The following is a 21,670-nucleotide window of genomic DNA, read 5'->3' as shown; positions in this document are numbered from 1 at the left end:
CGTAGTTTATCTGTATATATATATATACGTTTTTCTGGTTTTAGGCGATTTTTTTTTCAGTCTGGATGTTTCCAGGCGTTGAAAAAAGTCTTTCCGAAGCGACTGTACATGGCTTCAGTGAAAAATATTGTTGGGCGAGTTTTTTCTGACTTGGAAATTGGACATCTTCTCGCCAAAAGGCCAGTGGATCAGCAGTCTCTGCACACGTCATATTTTTTCGCGTGATTTTTAAATTTGTAGTAAATAGTTGCGTAAGAAAATATTCGTTTTTAAAAATTGGTATATTCGCCGAATACGAATATTCGGTAAATGTCTACTATTCGGCGAATACGAATATTCGTATTCGTATTCGTTGCATCACTAGTGTTTATCACTGTAATGGATTGCATCGAATTAAATGTCCGACATAATTAATTTAAACCTATAAATTCTATAGAAAAAAAGTTACGTAGGTACATCTCGTAAAAAGAAAAGATCTATATAGGTACTGATTTTAAACGGTTTATAGTATACAACAATACCAGAAAAAGTATTAACTAAATAATTCCAGTTATAATGCCTAATGTAATATTGGTTTGCATAAAATAAGTACATGACAGGGTAATTCGCATAGTTGTAGCCACTACTGACCACAGGTCTACGCGGCCGCGGCTTATATTCGATAGGGTTGTCACACTCACGAAATGATATTAAATAATTTAACATTCAATTTTACATTTTTTTGCTTAGGCAGTTTATTCACTATAAGTATGTTCCAAACCGTTAACAACATTTTATTATTTTTTACATCAATATGTAGTCAAGAGACGTTTTAGATTTAAGCCTTTGGCTTTCAATGTTAGTTTAATTGTTTCCATTAAATGAATGTAAAACGAAACACAATATTATAATATTATCTCATATTTTTAAAAACAAAATTAAGGGTTCAGACTTCAGTTATTACCGCTATTGATATAATATTTTGATTGAAAGAATCATCGTACATTTCCCAATAATGCAGCCTATTTAAAATTCATTTTGCACTAATTAATCAGTCAATCCGATTACCGCATTTGCAATGTAATAAAATGTCGTTTGGACAGCCCTAGTTGCAAATAAACCGGGATGGTAATGTTACCTGATTTTATATTAATTTTACATTACTAGGGCTTCGCTATCACATTCTGGTATCGCTTAATTTCCTTTGTTTTTAATTACATATCTCTTCTTTTGAAAAAGGTTATAACCGGTATCATAATATTACTTATGAACATGATTCCAGTTTATTTGAATAAATCGTTAAATTTTGAACTTAAAATTATCTATTCTGATGAACAGCAGCTCTTGTTCTATGAACCTAAATTTTAAAGCTTAATGAAAAAAAGTATACCGTACCTTATAATTTATCGATTAAAAAAGAGGTTACAATTTTCTACCTATTTCTACTCAAATTAGTGTTACGGACACACAGAGCTAACTACCAAAAACCCACAGCCCGGTGTGTCCTTACCGTTCATTATCTCAACACTCCGCCAGTCATCGACCCCGCAAAACTGCCGACACAGCATCGCTTAATATATTCACTTGCACGCTCCCATCAAACTGTGTTTGTTTTCAAAATCACTACAGGTTGAGGGTATATTAACATTTTTGGTTTTAGTGCATTACCGTGCGCTGTTTATGAAAATTATAGGTATATAATTAGAATATTCTAGATCGTACCTAATTATTTAGAACAATCAATATTGTGACATAATTCGTGTTATCATTTCAACAAAATTAGCTCCTATTTTTAACTACTATTCATTAGACTACGTAGTTTTAGGGTGATGTGCAGTCATGATAAAGACAGACGGATAAATAAACATTTCACGAAAACCAGCGTAAATATCGTTGGAAGAATTTTTCTATTGAAGTTCAAATCTTCAATATACCTACAGCATTTGTATCAAAACTATATTTTCCGAAGGAATCTCTAACAAGCACACAATAATAATGAGGACCACAGCTAGCCAACGGGCAAGATCCTATACTACCTATTTGACCTTTTTTTATTTTAAAATAAAATAAATACTTGAATTAATTCAGGATTTATTATATTTTCTTTCAGTCAAAGGATAAATTAAAACACGTGTCATAAAGTATGCTGGTCAAAAGTCTGAACCGATCTGTTTCAAGCAGCTGCTCGTTAGCATTGAAACGGTTACGTTTTATCGATATTCCGTACTATTTTATCGATATTTTATTATTTATCGATATTTATTATTTTGCGAAGAGTTAAAATTTTTAATAGCTGGCGTATCTGAGTTGTGTTGTGCATGCGGCGATTTGCTAGAGAAACTAGATGCTCGTAAAAGCTTAATTTTTTTAATTAAGTTTCAGTAAAGAAGCGCTGCATTCTTTTCGTATAAGAGAATATAATATTGTTAGCTGCTTTATATTATTATTATCACCAATTGCCAAATTTTTATAATTACCCTACATAACGTTTAGAATATTTTCTCTATCAGGGAACACTAGCTTATAATCTAATCTACCATTTTTTTCCATCCCGTACAAGCTTTTTATAAAAAATAATTACTGATATTTTTTTAAATCACCCCCTAGATTAGGTATAAGAAAACAATACTCTTACCTTTTACGTCCGCAACGAATATATGTTTTATAATAATTATCTCTTTGACTTTTGTCTTACCTGAAACAAAAACATTTGAATTAGTTCTATAGGAAATAAAATAATTAAAACAAACTGGGAAAGTGTCTAGTATTTTCACTAGTCAGCCATTTTACTTCGAAAATAAGTCGGAAAACGGTCAATCTATTAAAATTTATACACACTTTTTTATGAAATCAGTATTATTTTTAAACGAACATTCACTTCAATATTATTTACTCCTACTATCTATATATTTAGCTACTTCTAATTTAAGCTTCACATTAATTGAAAGATTTAGCGTGTCCCCGGCGCCGACGTTCCTCTTAGCAAATATGTGAAATGTTTGCGGTTATTAATAATTCCAGTAATGTATGTAAATAACTCTGTAAGGGTTATAAATTAAAATGTGGATTACATTGTAATACCTATACAGTAGTCTGCATCGATATTGGCCTACGCAAAATTGATTGATTTTCTGAAATGTGTGAAGATATGTAGTATATTATTTTTAAAGTTGGATTTTGTTATAGGAATTAAATATGGTATCCTTTTTTAGTAAAAGGTGAAGACTGTATAGAAGACAGGTAGATACTAATTTTCTAATTGTAAGAAAAATATTTATTAATTCTCTATTGTTATCTATTCAATTAATATTTTTAGATGATGAACACACACATAACTTTCAGGAGTAGTTGACAAATGATAGCTTCCAATTAGGGACTAATAAATATTAATTAACCACGAGTAAATAACCGCTGTGTGTTCAGTCAATATGTGTTTATTAGTGATGCAACGAATACTACTTTTACGAATACGAATACGAATACGAATATCAAACCTACTATTCGGCGAATACGAATACGAATACGAATACGAATATCTAGCCTTGGTAATAAAAGACTTATTTATTTAATGAATGTTTACTCTTCTAATAATTAAAATTTACAATAGGCAAATTTTTATTTAATAAACATAAAATTCGTAGTTTATCTGTATATATATATATACGTTTTTCTGGTTTTAGGCGATTTTTTTTTCAGTCTGGATGTTTCCAGGCGTTGAAAAAAGTCTTTCCGAAGCGACTGTACATGGCTTCAGTGAAAAATATTGTTGGGCGAGTTTTTTCTGACTTGGAAATTGGACATCTTCTCGCCAAAAGGCCAGTGGATCAGCAGTCTCTGCACACGTCATATTTTTTCGCGTGATTTTTAAATTTGTAGTAAATAGTTGCGTAAGAAAATATTCGTTTTTAAAAATTGGTATATTCGCCGAATACGAATATTCGGTAAATGTCTACTATTCGGCGAATACGAATATTCGTATTCGTATTCGTTGCATCACTAGTGTTTATCACTGTAATGGATTGCATCGAATTAAATGTCCGACATAATTAATTTAAACCTATAAATTCTATAGAAAAAAAGTTACGTAGGTACATCTCGTAAAAAGAAAAGATCTATATAGGTACTGATTTTAAACGGTTTATAGTATACAACAATACCAGAAAAAGTATTAACTAAATAATTCCAGTTATAATGCCTAATGTAATATTGGTTTGCATAAAATAAGTACATGACAGGGTAATTCGCATAGTTGTAGCCACTACTGACCACAGGTCTACGCGGCCGCGGCTTATATTCGATAGGGTTGTCACACTCACGAAATGATATTAAATAATTTAACATTCAATTTTACATTTTTTTGCTTAGGCAGTTTATTCACTATAAGTATGTTCCAAACCGTTAACAACATTTTATTATTTTTTACATCAATATGTAGTCAAGAGACGTTTTAGATTTAAGCCTTTGGCTTTCAATGTTAGTTTAATTGTTTCCATTAAATGAATGTAAAACGAAACACAATATTATAATATTATCTCATATTTTTAAAAACAAAATTAAGGGTTCAGACTTCAGTTATTACCGCTATTGATATAATATTTTGATTGAAAGAATCATCGTACATTTCCCAATAATGCAGCCTATTTAAAATTCATTTTGCACTAATTAATCAGTCAATCCGATTACCGCATTTGCAATGTAATAAAATGTCGTTTGGACAGCCCTAGTTGCAAATAAACCGGGATGGTAATGTTACCTGATTTTATATTAATTTTACATTACTAGGGCTTCGCTATCACATTCTGGTATCGCTTAATTTCCTTTGTTTTTAATTACATATCTCTTCTTTTGAAAAAGGTTATAACCGGTATCATAATATTACTTATGAACATGATTCCAGTTTATTTGAATAAATCGTTAAATTTTGAACTTAAAATTATCTATTCTGATGAACAGCAGCTCTTGTTCTATGAACCTAAATTTTAAAGCTTAATGAAAAAAAGTATACCGTACCTTATAATTTATCGATTAAAAAAGAGGTTACAATTTTCTACCTATTTCTACTCAAATTAGTGTTACGGACACACAGAGCTAACTACCAAAAACCCACAGCCCGGTGTGTCCTTACCGTTCATTATCTCAACACTCCGCCAGTCATCGACCCCGCAAAACTGCCGACACAGCATCGCTTAATATATTCACTTGCACGCTCCCATCAAACTGTGTTTGTTTTCAAAATCACTACAGGTTGAGGGTATATTAACATTTTTGGTTTTAGTGCATTACCGTGCGCTGTTTATGAAAATTATAGGTAATAAGAATATTCTAGATCGTACCTAATTATTTAGAACAATCAATATTGTGACATAATTCGTGTTATCATTTCAACAAAATTAGCTCTATTTTTAACTACTTTTCATTAGACACGTAGTTTTAGCGTGATGTGCAGTCATGATAAAGACAGACGGATAAATAAACATTGCACGAAAACCAGCGTAAATATCGTTGGAAGAATAGTTCAAATCTTCAATATACAGCATTTGTATCAAAACTATATTTTCCGAAGGAAGGAATCTCTAACAAGCATACAATAATACTGAGGACCACAGCTAGCCAACGGGCAAGATCCTATACTACCTATTTGACCTTTTTTTATTTTAAAATAAAATAAATACTTGAATTAATTCAGGATTTATTATATTTTCTTTCAGTCAAAGGATAAATTAAAACACGTGTCATAAAGTGCTGGTCAAAAGTCTGAACCCGATCTGTTTCAAGCAGCTGCTCGTTAGCATTGAAACGGTTACGTTTTATCGATATTCCGTACTATTTTATCGATATTTTATTATTTATCGATATTTATTATTTTGCGAACAGTTAAAATTTTTAATAGCTGGCGTATCTGAGTTGTGTTGTGCATGCGGCGATTTGTTTTTTGATTATTAATGTTAAAGGTTTTGATCGTTAGCAATTTTACAATACCATCATAATTCATATTTTAATTGCTTTTTAATGTGTGTTTTTCATCGAAATTTACAAAAATATGAAATATATTCATAAGATAGACAAGATATAATAATATTATATAGACAATATATAGAATAGATAGACAATTATAAAGTTTCATTAAATATCTATTTGTTTTTATTATATTTTTATAATTTTAAGGATATCAGATGAGCGGAAAGTTTTAAAAATAAAATAAAATGACAATATGTACATAATATTTATAGTTATAATTCTTTCATCACACAAGCTTCACAATTTCATTTTTAATTTCTTAGTAGATAATAAATGTTTTGTTATGCTTCATGTCATATTTATGTTATAAAATATATCGACAAGCGAACATCACTAGTACTTATCGCAAGTGCTCGCGTAACGATGTCGATAACGAAGTCGCGGCATTGTTGTCGACAAACGAATCGATTCGTAACTGATTCAGATTATTTTATTTTTAATCGTTTTAAAACATATTTCTTTGATACTGTTTAATTATTATGGTATAAATATTTGTCTTTTTATTACAATAATAACTTCTATAGTAATTTCTTGAGTAAGACATTAATATTAAGAATACTATCGATGTACCTACAACTTACAAGAGCAATAAAAATATCACACGAATTGAATCGGAAATGGCTTAAAGGATTTAGATGCAATTTAGCGTACTGTTAGGCTAGAATCTAGATCACATCTAGATGTACACATAATTACAAATCTTTACACCACAGTTTACGTGTATGATAATCTAAAATTATTAATTAAAATGGTTTTAATTCGAGATATGTCACTAAAATCTTCAATTTCCAACATATTATTTTTCCAACTACCCACATATACCAAGTGGCGGGTAGTTTATAATATCCTTGACTCAAAGTTCGCAAACTAAGGTTCATAATTAACATAGTTAGGAGCTACTCACCACAGCCTGGAATGTTATAATGGTTATATTGATTGGCTTAATCGTTCGGAATTCGTATGGGCTACATTTGAGGCTCGATATAATATTAATTTTGATATTTTCACTATGAAAATGATGGATAGGATTCTTGGGCTTTGGATTAGGGTTAGAACGATGATAAAATAGTTGAGTCAATTTTAAGATATTATTACTTTCACGTTGACTTAATTTTTATCGAGCACACAATTTTTATTCTGATATAGGTAAGTTTAAAATCATTATTTATATTTTCAGGGAAATAATGAACTGTATTCACCAATATTGAAGAAAATCTTGAAGAAAAATAAATGTTGAAAATTGTACTCAATTTAGCAATTAGCATTAAATTGATATAGGGATTGGCTAATGCCATATAACTTGTACACGCGAGCAAAGAAACATTGGAAAGCTAGTAAATACAGCTTCAAGTGAAAGTACATTCTGCAGAACCGTAACTCCTCATAAATATAAATACAGAAAATTGTTCCACCAATTATACAGTACACCGCAACATATAAATATTACACACGACACACGTCATTATTCCAACACAATAAGGACCATAATCCAATCATGATAATAATTGGAGTATTTGCATGAGCTTTGTCAACTGTGCAGTTGAGCTTTGAATACATTTGTACGGAACCGTAATTGGTTTATTGGATGACGTGTTTTAGGGTACCGGTGATAGAATTTTGTGAGGTTTATATTATTGATAATGAAAGATAGTATGTAGTACATACTTATTTTTTAAGTGGTGTAACGTCACGTTACCTCACGTTACTAACGTGAGTTGAACTCATACCTATTCCGAAACATAACACAGAAGAAATTGTAGATAAATGCTTAGTAGCATGGGAAGGTAGAACTTTTTATCTTACGAATCAGATTACCAGATCCCTATAATCTTCTCAATTGGTATTGAACCCAGTACCTACTTTCAATTACGTAACTAATCTCTTAGCATGCAGTGCTCATGCCTGTCCCAGTTACATAAATATTGAACTATAATTGAAGCAATTAATCTAGATTCGGACCCATTTATTGATCTGGGTCTAAACCCTAAAAGGTCATGAATACGAAAAGCTAAAAGGGACGTAGTTTATGTTTGATTCATTAGAGGAAAATCTAATATGTAGGTATAGGAAATACATAAATAGTAGTGTGTTTATGTACTACATAACATAAAAAGGTTATACGCGTATTCTTATGATTTTCGCCTGCATTTTGAACAATGTCTATGGGTCCATATGAGTACCCTCTGACATACTGATGTGCTATATTATTTTATTGGAAATGCAACTAATACATGGGTTTGGAATATCTAGTTACTGATTTTGAATGTTTTTAATGACGACCGTTACCATTCTCTATTGCTACCTGTGTGCCTAGTGCGAGTTTTCATCGAGTACGAAACGTTACTATCGCGTCTGCGTCACAGCGAAATTTGTATGGAGAATCAAAGCTTCCCCATACGTCCGCTAGGGGCGCTGTTCGATTTCCCATACTAATTCGGCTGTGACGCAAACGCGACAGTAACGTTTCGTACTCGATGAAAACTCGCACTAGGCACACTGTTTTATGTAACTAGAATCATCCGATAGTCAAAATTCCTGAAGACATTACAGCTTCTTATTCTAACATCGCGATTTTATCACTGTACCTACACGAAGGGAATACTTTAAAATTCCTATGAGAAGACTTCCAACATTTTCATGACTTCCAAACTATTTAAATACCACATACATAATATTGACTTCACTATTCATTAGCCAACTATGATAAGGTTCAAACGCGACAGATAATTACATCTATGACTGAACCATTGAACTAGCTCCATTGAACACGTGGTATTCAGAGCGACGCGCGTGATCCCGAATCTAAGATCGATATTAATCGACAGACCTTACATAGCGTCATAGAATAATTTTCATTTCATCTTGCATGATGCATCAGAGCTTTGGATTTGAGTATAGGCTTGGAAGTGTTTTTCTCACAACCTACTTTGTAGTTTATTTTATCCACAATAATAAATGAGAAGTAATTAACTGTGTACCTATTCCGTTTAAACTTCCAACTAGGTATCAATTATTTTAGCTTGCCAATAACGTATTTCTACTCACATATACCATTACTTTGCTAACCGTTTAAATAACACCCATAATAAATGTATTGCTACGACTGTCTTTAGTTTTGTACCTACGTTTAATCCTTTTATGTTCAATTAATTTTGCGTAAGGAAATCGAAACAAAGTAGGTAGTAAGGACACAAAATTTCTAACGGGAGAAACACCTTATTTTTTGTTGAACATGCTATTTTTTAAAGTAACAAAGCCATACCAAGTACACATTAATTCTTTATGTTAATTTATGAGCATAAATACCTCTCCAATTTTAATCAATCAATGTCAATATTCACTCTGTCTCCGTTATTTAACTATTACAAATAAGAATTTTAATCTCACACTTGTTATGCAAATAGCGATTTTAATATTTGTTCAACACAAATCAATTAACCGTTATAATCTCAATATTAATTTAGTTTATATACGTTGTTTAGTGTCTGTCAACATAATCTTTGACCGTCGCAGGCGCATGGGTGCGCACATCCAAGAAGAATAACCTTTTGTTGGGATTTAAGACGGATATCCGGTATTAGTCGATCTACAAAGGGTCGTGACGACATATTATTATCTTATATGCGAGTATAATATCGTGACCTATTGAAATCGCTTTGTTGAAATCAACAGTATCAATATGTTGAAATATTTTCAGTTAGTTTTTTAATTTGATCGAATGCTGAAATAATGGTATTGGTATTCAATTTTAAAAAAGTGAATAATTCACGGTACGAATTTTCTTCTTCGTTTGCATTTTTTTCTCTCAAATTAGTTTAATATGTGTCAAGTACCTAATTATTTTATAAACATTTTTTAATAATTTCGACTGTTAATATGAAAAACACGTTAACTGAACTAAGTCGCCATCTGTTGTCTTAAAGCGTAACTGCAAGATTAAAATCGATCGGTTCTCGATGTTACATGTAGTGACTATAGATGGCGTTGTAATAAAAATGTTCCTATTTACTTCAAAACGTTTGAATTTCATTAGTGTTTTATTAATTAGTTATATACATTGTAACCTTACTTTTATGTTATTAAATGTAATTATTATAAAATTAGCTATAAGGAATCAGTAATAATTATAGTTTAGTATAGTTTATAAATATAGTGTATATGACTATATGTATAGACTAGATGACTATATACACATACCTGTACTGCGTCGTCCAAGCAGCGTCCCCAGGCGTCGCTGCGGTCCACCAACGTGTTCCACTTGTCAGCCAGCTTGGCCACCTCGCGGCGGATCGAGCGGGCCAGCTCGCGGGCCTGCTCCTCCGCCGAGCGGTAGCCTCGGGAGTCGCCTTCGCTTTCCCGACTCGCTATGAAGGAAAATAATAAAAATAATCGTAACAAGTCATACTTTACACAGGATGAAAAATGAAAGTGTCAGAAGTGAAACTTCTTTGGCAATATTCAAAGATGCCAAAATCGTCGCCTCACTCCATGACGTGACGGTACGCAACGGACTATGCGCCTAAAGAAGTTTCACGTAGCTGGTTAATAATGTCAATTGAAAAGCGTATTCCTTATTGAGATGCTTCTTTTTTTGTCTTCTTTGAAGGTTCAAGACTCCAAAATATCTCTAGAAATGTCACACGGCTACGGACGTGCATTTATCATTATGAAATTAACTTTATTTCATGTACATTATAGAAACACAGTAGTATTTTCGATAAAACTATTATACCACAAAATAGGCAAAGGATACAAATAAGAACATAAGTACCTGTGTCCGTACACCTACATTTACCTGTTCTTTAGGAGACACTAAAACCTAAATCGAGATTCCTCGCTACAACATGGAATAGCCCCATAAAATCTTATATCGCACTTTTCTATTCAGGCCGTGTTATTCAGGAATTCATTCAACAAACGGATCCGAAGTTTTGAATAACACAAAAACCACCCAGTGGGAGAGAGAACCCTCTTTAGTCAAAGTCGGTTTCATTCAAACGCGCCCAATGTAGGTCAGTCTAGGAATTCATTAAGCTTTGCTTTGCTTGTTTTTAAAAGGACGCCGTTTTAAATTATTATTTTTATGACACATTTTTTGTTCAGACACTTTATTCTCACAAATAAAACAACATTATATTATGTAGTATATAGTGTAGGTAATATCTGGAAGCTTATGATACAAAATAAAGGTACCTACTTACTACCTAGGTATATCACTAATTTTACTTAAATGTAATAAAAATTAAAATTTAATCAATATTGTATGCCTGTTTGTATCTATTGTATTCTGTCCATATATAGTTCGTTAGTCGTTACACATATCAATATTCAGGGAAAACAGTGGTATGCGCATAGTTAATTAGTTGTGCACTGTGCAGGGAGCTTGCGTTTGTAGTGTGAGTTCGATGCTCGTAGAAAGCATACACAACAAAAAGAACAGCTGGGTTTCAACTTTCAATATGTTTGGTTCTTCATATACATGAAATTTAGCACACATTGAAATAATATAATATTATGACAACAGTAGAATTACGTCTGCATGTATGAGTAACTAGACGTAGTATTTGTAATTTGTATTATCTTTGGTAACTAGAACTAAGATTTAGAATACCAGATAACACCTACATTTACGCAAACATAACAATGATCCCAAAATTTCCAAACAAATACCCTCAAAAATTCATTTCACAACAATGTTTCATCAACACAAATGGCCACTAAAACAGACTATGCGTTGACATCCCGGATTCTCTTTCAAGCCACCCGATAAACAAAAGCTACATTTAATCGTATCACTAATTGCGAATTCCGACTGGAGCCGACCAATCAGCGCGCTGTAATTGAATCGTTTCGAACCTTCCAGAATGTTCGCTATGTTGCTGTGTTTCTATTGGTCTGTTGCTATGTTGCTCTTATGATGCAAATTGATGGACGCCGGTATGATTGTATGGGATTGTTATTGGATTGTTGAAAAATGAAGTTCTGTTCGAAATTAGGATTGTACCTACTACCTAGCTTCAATTTGTTTTTGTGGATTCGGTTTAGTGATACACGGATAAGTAACTCTAGATAAGTACCTAGTCAGTACCTAATATGTTATTTCTTGTCAAACTAATTTTACACATGTAGGTAGGTACCTAAATCCATAATTTTAATATTCGTATTAATTCGCGTCACTCTTTTAGGCAGACTATTTTTTAATTAAAAATAAGATAATATAATAACTAGAATTTGAGATTTACACCAGTAAAAATATTATCTAACCCACTTACAAAATCCTTTCTTACTCTCTATCTACGCTGCAAAAAAGACCATGGTGTAAAATTTCAAGTTTTTATCCCCATTAGTTAGACAGACCCCACAGAACATAATATAAAGAGGTCCTCTGTTTATATGTTCTGTGGTTCAAGATGTGTCAAGTAACTATTTAGCTCTGCATAGATAAGTAGGTATGTCAGTTACCTTACGGCCCGTTCACACATGGGAGTCCGTTTTACTTGTACGTTTTTAACGGATACGTCATAAATTTATGCTCTGTTCAGACATAGGCACCGTATAACGTTCAACGGATCCGTCATTACTGGATCCGATGTGTGAACAGAAATCTCTCGCAGTATACCGGCGTTATTCTACAAATCAATGATTATAATAATTATTACACACAATGCACGCACGCGTTCTCTTTGAATGTACAATAGAAAATGCGAGTCAAAATCTGTCGCATCACTCCCCCTTTTACACCCCGCACACACCGCTCTTCACGCATACAGGACCTATCCGTTAAAATTCTACGTATCCGTATATTTTTACTGTTCCGTCGTCCAGTATTCGATGACAAAACGGAATGTAATTTTTTTACGGAACGATATTTTTTACTGTATACAGTAAACTGTGCCATGTTTGAAGACGCTCATACAACTACATACCTACGCCATCGACGAAAAAAAAACGTATACGATAAAACGGAACAGTAAAACGGAGACAAGTGTGAACCGGCCGTTAGTTTCCCCTGATTTAATAATAATTATCATTTACTAGTTATCTGTGTCTGTGCGTTGATATATCTTTTATTTTTGATTTGTCTCGAACTTTTCAAAAATATACCTATTTTGTATTAGCACAAAAATAATTTCCTCCCAAAAACTACAGGTTATACATACGTTCAGTATCACTAGTGTCGGAGAGCGGCGGCTCGTTGGCGACATACTGCCGCCCGCTGAGCAGGTTGCTCTCCACCACCGGCCGCTTGTCCTCCAGCTGGCGACGGAACGCGCGGTGGTCATCCTTGAACAAAGTTATATTTTATTATGTATACTTAATATTAGCTATAATTTATAAAGCTGAAGAGTTTGTTTGTTTGAACGCGCTAAACTCGGGAACTGGTGCGATTTTAAAAATTATTTCAATGTTAGATAGGTAGCCCATTTATCGAGGAAGGCTATAATATAATATCATCAATCATGACACAAGGATAACGGAAGCACTACGGGTTAAAACCGCGGAGCACAGCCAGTAAAATATAAGACGACAGAAAACAATAAAGATAATAATATTATGGAAGTATGTAAATTGTAAATACGTGTGTACAAAAGCAGCTAATTATATAAAAAAGGCTGATTAAAAGAAGAACAATCGAAAAAGGTAAGTCGGTCATTAACTTATTTAATTTGAATTTTGATGTTACATTATAGCGAAAATAATTAATTATAAAACATTAAAAATGTATCAGTAATGTCATTAGGCGCCATATAAGTGTATTTTCATATTATAGGTACCTATTTGTTAAAAATATGCTCATTCATAAAAATCTTAACTCTACGAAATAAAACAAAATAACCACGGATAATGTAAACGTTTTTTCGCACCACTAAGTATAATATTATGTATTACAAATAGAAGAATAATATTCCATTCAAAAATAGGTATATATTATATCAAAACTTACAGTTAATATGAACTATGAAGTAACAACATATTTATTTTGCGATTAATATTAAACTTATAAAAACATGATCACCATCAGAACACGAAAACATTTGAAATAAGAAATAGTTTATTTTTTTTTCATATTCATAAACCACAATAATATTAAAAGAATTAATAGAATGGCGCGAAATGAATCGGCGCATTGACCCGTGCAAGAAAGAGATAGGCTAATGGCAAACATTAATTGGAATGATAAGAATGGCGATAGATAATTTTATGAATGGTGGAAGAAGTCCCTCGTTCGAATTTCGAATTACGAATTAAAGGATAAAATATAATTATTCATACCTACTAATAATAATAGATACTAATTACTAGCTAATCAATTTGCATTAATTCATTAGACAAGTGATTATTAAATTAAATGAAGTAAGTACGTATTTTTAAATATAATATGTTTTACCTATATTGTAAATATAATATAAATCATAATATGTCAATATTTATAAAGACTTTAATACTTATTGGAAAATTATTATCAATAACATTAAAAATCGCAAACAATTTTAGAACGTCATTATTTTTATGCTCTGGTTTAGTTATTTTCATAATACAAATGTAATAAAATCTATAGAGAAGTAAAATCAAATCCGAAATGCATTAATATTGGAATAAAAAGTAATTTGCGAAAGGAATTAAAAACCGTCTTCTCAGGTTCCGTTATCCCTTACAAAAGCGATTTCCGAAGTCAACTCCGCAAATAAAAGTAATCGAGGAAGTATCTCAATTATCTATACTTAATATTGTAAAGCTGAAGAGTTTGTTTGCTTGTTTGTTTGAACGCGCTAATCTTAGGAACTACTGGCCCGATTTGAAAAAATATTTCGGTGTTAAATAGCCCATTTAGCGAGGAAGGCTTTATTTTATCATCACGCTAAGGAGCTAACAGCTAACAGGAGCGGAGCAATGCGGGTGAAATCGCGGAGCGCAGCTAGTATTGGAATATAAAGTAATTTGCGAAAGGAATCAAGAAGTATCTCAATAATGGAGTCATAAAATTATTATAGGTAACTTGGTTTGCTCGTAAATTGTGGGGAACATCGAATATGCGCACACTAATTGCAAATGTAATCACAATATATGTGTTTAATCGTCGTCTTGGAATAAAATATTGCTCAAATGCGGTGCACATAAATGGGTGCTTTATTTACCTAAATAATATTTGTTAATATGATTAAACTTTGAAAACTACAAAAATTCCAATGCCTTTAATCTTATCTAATATTACAAAGAACAAGAATTTGATTGTTCATTAGTCTTACAGTTCAATTTTGGCAAAGATCAAAACTGTGTAATTATTGAATTATAAAATTATATTTTAACCGGAAAAAATGAGACCTAGCGTATACTATCATAGCGAATAGCCTGAGAACAACAACTGCACGTAGGTTTTTATTTTTAAATTACAAAAAAATAAGATATTATGCATTTAATTCGTGACAGTAAAGCACTTTAAAATATACGAATAAAGCGTTTGCATATATTCTAATCTGAAAACAAAATTTGAGACCCATCTAGTCTTAAACGACGAATTCACCAACAATTGCTAATTTTAATCCGCGGCTCATAGAATCGTAGAACATGAATAATGTATAATTTTAATAAATCTATGCATTCGTGCGACAATTAGCCCAACCCCCCATTTTGTGGTGTGTGTAAAAGGAAAATGGCCGCCTGTGGCCAGCTGATTTAACGCGCGAACATGACTCTCCACGCGTTACTTCAAATTGAATTATGTAATTAAATATGCCTGCCAAATTATTTTGATATGCAGTTGTGATAAATCGTTAAATCTCCGGTGTTACGAATGTAAAGGGACCACCGGATAAGCCACAATAAATTTTCCTGATTAATTATCACGCAGTAATAAATTAAGCGGGAAAAAATATTACTAAATTCATAATCTCCTATTTTAAACGCAAATGCGGGAGAAATTTGTTATTACGTCATGTTCAATAAAGGTAAAAATGTTTTTGTTTTACGTTTAACAATGCGAAAAGAAACGCACTCGTTATTGTAGTGCATTGAAGTGTTATTGCTCATCAGTAAGACGTCTTCCAAAGGTACGTATTGTGAAAACCAGCAAGTAGGTCTAAATAACAAGACAGACAGACAAGATAGATATTATTGAATTTATGAGATTGTTTGAGGAGAACACGATATTTCATTATTTATATTGTTTAATTACACTTACTTAGCTTTTACACAAATTCGTTAATTTGTTTTAGATTTTTTCTGTATTTAGGTATTTCCCGTGTACCTATAATATATACTGTGTATATTATGTATATGTATATTTACAAACATTTTAATTAAGAAGTTATGTCTTCGCTCTTTTTCTCACATGTTAAATTTATAATACCTGTTGTTTAATCAACGCAGTCAGGTCTCCCCTGGGCGGCGCGAGGCCGTTCAGCTCGGTCTCCTTCCGGATCACCCACTCAGTGAGTTCCCTGAGTGACAGCAGCAACGCCGACCAGTGTTCTGCGTTACTCTCGAGGCGGTTTCTGGAAATAATGAGTGAGTGAGTTAAATCATTTGTGAGTTAGCTTCCCACCAATCAAGCAACGAGGGGATAGATAACATAATTGCGTTAGAAGTATTTTTTGCATCGTGGATTTTTCCACGTTCTTAAAATCCCTTCTTCAACGTTCTATTTTGTATTTAAAAAAATTCTTAGTTCAACTTAGGGTGCGAGTGTACCCTAAGTTGAACTAAGTGGGGTGAGTACCAGTATTTTATAAAAATCTGTCAAGTAGGTACTAGTAGTTCCAACTATTTTACAAGGAAATGGGTGTATTATTAAGGGCCCTTAGTAGGTGAACACGGCAAAATGGACTGTTTTCTATGAGCTATAATTGAAAATATTGAAGTTTTTACGCACTGAAATTTCTAATATGTGTTACAGAACGTATGTGTGATGGGATGACTGTTTCCAAAACACGATTGGAAAAATTTTGCTCGATAAAAAAAAATCCTGAAGTTACCTCTAAAATATCATATAAATGCTCATTAAAACCGTATTTTACGATAATAATTTGTATAAAATCACAAGTACATAGGCATTTACCTTCTCGATTTCGTGACTGTTTTAGATTTAGAAAATACTTAATATTTTCATACACTTTTTGAAAAAAATGTGAATGGCGCTTACGATTTTTAGTTTCGAGCACGTTGATTCCATACTAAACGCGGACCCCCTCACCGCTTACCTCAGGCCCGAATAGCTGAATTTTCGCTGACCGCCTAACCCCCCTTAAGGAGTCTAAAATATAATTTCCGATCATACAATATTGTATCTAGTTATCCATATTTTTACTGACTATCTATTAAACTAATTTACTATCCTAGGTACATTTAAAATGTAAATACGAAAATTTCAATCCCCCATATCCGCGATTAAGTAATTACACTTGGAGAAGTGCTTAAATACGATTCAAGTAATTAATAAGTGAGTACTGTATAAAGCTACGGAACAATAATTCTCGAAGTTGGCTGCGATATAAAGCCAAGATGACTACAATTGTTGAAATTTGGCCAGAGCGCAGCTACTTTGTATGGTAAGCCGGTGACTTTAGATAAAATTAGTGATGTCTGGCTGGTTTTATCGATAGAATTATAATAACAATTTTAGCTGCAAATAATGCGATTGTGAAATTTCTTTATAGTTAGGTACAAAGAAATGTAAAATGTTTACTATTAGGTTTAATAATTGTTTCAACTTACTTATGGGGGAAAATATGATATTTAAATACATATGTGTAATGTAAAGTATGTGTTTAGATGAAAGTCTTACTTGAGTATGGCATAAAATAATAACTTCAATAATTTGGCTAGTAAGCTTCGAATTTAATCATTTATTAAGGAATTCAGAAGTAATTTATTTTAATAAATAAAGACTTAATTTGAAATCAAACCCTTTACTTACACCTACTGAAAAATATTTCATAGATTTGTTAAATTAAACATTCAAATAAATCTATCGACAAGCACTGCACAACACTACGTATAAATCTCAGCATTTGCTAAGAATTTTATTCGTACACTTTAAACTTTGTGAACGTAAAGTGGAATGTATCTTATTATAATGGATTACACTTCTTAATTGCTCAGCTAAAGTTCTGCTCAAGTCATAACTTAAATCTATCGAACACACTGCTTAGGCTGTGTCTTGGGAATATTTATTTCCTTTAGAGACGTAATATCTATGTTAATATTACAAAAGCTGAAGAGTTTGTTTGTTTGTTTGTACGCGCTAATTTCAGGAACTACTGGTCCGATTTGAAAAATACTTTCGGTGTTAGATTGCCCATTTATCAAGGAAGGATATAGGCTATATATTATCACGCTAAGACCAACAGGAGTGGGGCAACGCGGGTGAAACCGCGGAACGCAGCTAGTAAATTATAATATTACTTTGCATAATATTATTAGAAAGCTTTACCGACTATGAGAATCCAAATATTTTGATTATTATGATTTCAATAAGGATTTAATTTGTGAGTTCAATAAGATTATAAAATATTGATACTGTTCTTGAAAAAAACATGGTAAAGAAAGAACAATAATGACGTCATAAATAAAGGGCTGTCCCAAGCACATAATATTAAACAATAGCACACAAGCATGTGTAAAGGATTTAGCGAAAAAAATACCCCTAAGTTATTTCGCCCCGCGTAGCAGGAATCCATCAAAGGCGATGAAGCCGGCTACAAGAGCCTAGGGGTGGCACTAAGAAATTTTAATTAATTTAGTATGATTTTTTTTGTAATAATTATCAGTCCGTATCGCTACTTTTTAAATATGAATCATTTGATTTAGGTTTTATGAGAACATACATTGTATTATTACCAACATAAATAATTATACATAATTCATAAAAACAACGTGGGAAAATTATGCTTAAGGTTTTTCTTTCATTTTTTAAAATACATTTTATGGTACGATTTATTTAAATTTCGTTTCTACTTTACCAGCCATTATGCTAATTAACATCAATTTTTAAAGCGGATGCATATCGTATCAAATTTGAGTAAGTATTTGAACATTATTTTATTTGCGATTCTATAGCCTACACTTTGTCTTAAAATATTTTGAATTAATTACAAATTATTATTTAATATCGTTGGCAGCCCTACCCTGACCCCACCTGGCGCCGACCGCGGCAAGTCAAACAGTCCCCGACAAACGTTGTACTTTGTGGACAACTACCGAATTACATCATGCCGGTAATAAAGCAAAGTAAACACTTTGTAACGGGTTTGAAACATGATTAATTTTGCCGCAATTTTTAATAATATTATCTTTTACTTTTCTATAGTTTTTTTTTATACAAATAAGAGTAACGTGTTCTTCTACTTAATATATAATTATTATTTGATTATTTTAAACATACAGACCGATTATTTTATAAAAATGTTTAAACAGATAATATAACAGTTTATAAACTGAAAACCGTGGCAAGCTGAGGCGAGAAACTATGTAAGTAGTATGTTATATCTAATATTTAGATTATATTATGTAGATAAAATGTTATCAAAGATCTAAATCCCCATTTCAATATCGTATTCAGATATAAATATATGTTCCCTTTCATATAAACGGGACTGTTAAAAATTTATGGCTATTTTTATTTCACTATCAAATCATAGTATTAGCTTTATGAGGTATGCATATATTGGTTTTCACGCATAAACTACTGAACCGATTATAATGAAATTTAGCACACATATAGAGGGTAACTTGGATTAACACATAGGATAGGTTTTATCCCGAAAATTCCACGGAAACGGGAACTATGCGGGTTTTCCTTTGAAAACGCGGGCGAAAGTAAGCAGTCTAAAATATAATGGGTAGTGTTGGTTTTGAGAAGGTTTTAACACCAATGTAAAAAGGGTGGTAATTAAACGATAAAATAAATAAACATAGGTAATAATATCATGTATGTGTGGCTAAAAATTAATATTTGTCCATTCAGATTATCAAAACAATCAAATGAGTAAATTTAAGTAAATATCACGCAAAGCCACGGGCTAAAGCTAGTGCAAATAGCATAAATCGCTGAGAGCTCGACGACGCGACGTAGAATTTTATATGCAATATAAAAGCAGTAAAAATGTTAAGGCTGATAATAAATAAAATATATTATATACGAGTGCAATGTATCTGTTAGGTTGTTGTATATCTTTATTTGTTTTTAATACATAATATTGGAAAACAATCTAAGTATTTGTGAAGATTCAATTGAATATTAGTTTTAATTAGCAATTTTGTACGCTATTTATAAAAATATAGTCTTTTTGTAATTATGAGCTGTAATCTATGCAGTACTTGAATTCCAAATTTAAGCTGAATCGGACCAGCTTTTTCTTTACACCGGAATAATGTGACAGATATATCGCACCTTCGGTAGAACAAGGGCACAATTACAGTTTTTGCAATTTTACAGGAGAGCCATTTTAAGATATTTGTAGTACTTAATGTGGTCTAGCTATGATAATAATTTTTTTATGGTTGTTCTGCTTTGTATGACATAAACTATATACTATATTCTTTTAGGTGTATCGTTTACAAATATTAAAAACTGCTAGTTTTTTTTTAATAATATTTTTTTCTTAAGTAGGTGTACATTTGTGCCCTTGTTCCACCAACAAGAAAATTAATTTGTAAATATGGCCATATCTAAAGCTTTAAGTTAATAATTTTGGAATGATAATAACGTGTTTTTTTGTATAAATGTTTTATTTTCTTAAACACTTTAGAAAGCCGCAGTACTTTATCACAAAAATAGAGATCAAAACTTACTAATCAGCCATTACACATCTTCAACAATCTGAAACTATTATGTTTCCTAGCAAAATTCTTTGGAATCGCTTTAAAAATTGGAATAATATTATATTAAGATAACAGAACAAGAAAGAATCATAATTCAATTCATTGACATTAAATAATTCCTCCTTTTTCGTGGCATTTTTTATAAGGCTTATGTATTCTGCCGGAGTGCATATTGATATTGGGCCAGCTTTCTTTGCACGTTTTACATTCCAGAATGGACGGCATCGGCTTTATGCTGGGTCCCCTAATTTATGTATGATCGATTTTATAGGCAATGTGTTCACAGCAAAATAATACATTCCAAAAACAAATTTGAAAAAGAAAAATAATTATTTACGAATAAATATCTTACTAATATTATTATTTATTATGTAAACTCGAAAGTTTTTGAGGATAGATTTGTGGGTGTGAGGGTATGTTTGTTGTATTTTGATTGGCAGTCCTATCGTTTAAATTTCTAAAAAACTAACTTGTTTTTTTGCTCTCTACAGCAATTATCGGAATAAAATGTTACTTTTAAGACCATGGAGTATAACAAATCTTGGACAGACAAGGGCACAATTGTCTGAACGACTTTGTCCTCCCAATTTTTAAATCGTAAACTAGGCATAAGTGTGACAGATATGGCCTTGTCGTTCCAGAAATCAAAAACATTATAGGGCATATTTACATAAACGACGTTAGCGCTCCAAGTGACAGCTAGCTCAGTCCCCGCCGATGGCACAACTAACCAATGAGACTTTGTCTCGCCAAGAGAGAAACAAAATAGCGCCAAAATGACAATGCCACTATTTCAATCTGGCTGTTTTTTGTAGGAATTAAACGAATGTCTTTGTCCCTCCAGTTGAAAGGG

At 32.0% G+C, this 21,670-nt stretch overlaps 1 protein-coding gene across 1 annotated transcript in view; it reads right to left on the bottom strand.

The window, feature by feature from the left end:
- LOC123701008 (dystrophin-like) overlaps positions 1 to 21,670 on the bottom strand; it is a 335,833-nt gene that overhangs the window by 43,848 nt on the left and 270,315 nt on the right. The window contains exons 10-12 of the mRNA XM_045648414.1: positions 16,346 to 16,490; positions 13,158 to 13,281; positions 10,195 to 10,361 (exon numbers count right to left, since the gene is read on the bottom strand). Of these exons, the coding sequence (XP_045504370.1) occupies positions 10,195 to 10,361; positions 13,158 to 13,281; positions 16,346 to 16,490 (436 nt within the window). The remainder of the gene's footprint in view (positions 1 to 10,194; positions 10,362 to 13,157; positions 13,282 to 16,345; positions 16,491 to 21,670) is intronic.

Source organism: Colias croceus, chromosome 20 (genome assembly GCF_905220415.1).
Source record: "Colias croceus chromosome 20, ilColCroc2.1".
NCBI classification, from domain to species: Eukaryota; Metazoa; Arthropoda; class Insecta; order Lepidoptera; family Pieridae; genus Colias; species Colias croceus.
Note: the sequence above shows the minus strand (reverse complement) of the source record. Positions and strands in the feature narration are given on the sequence as shown.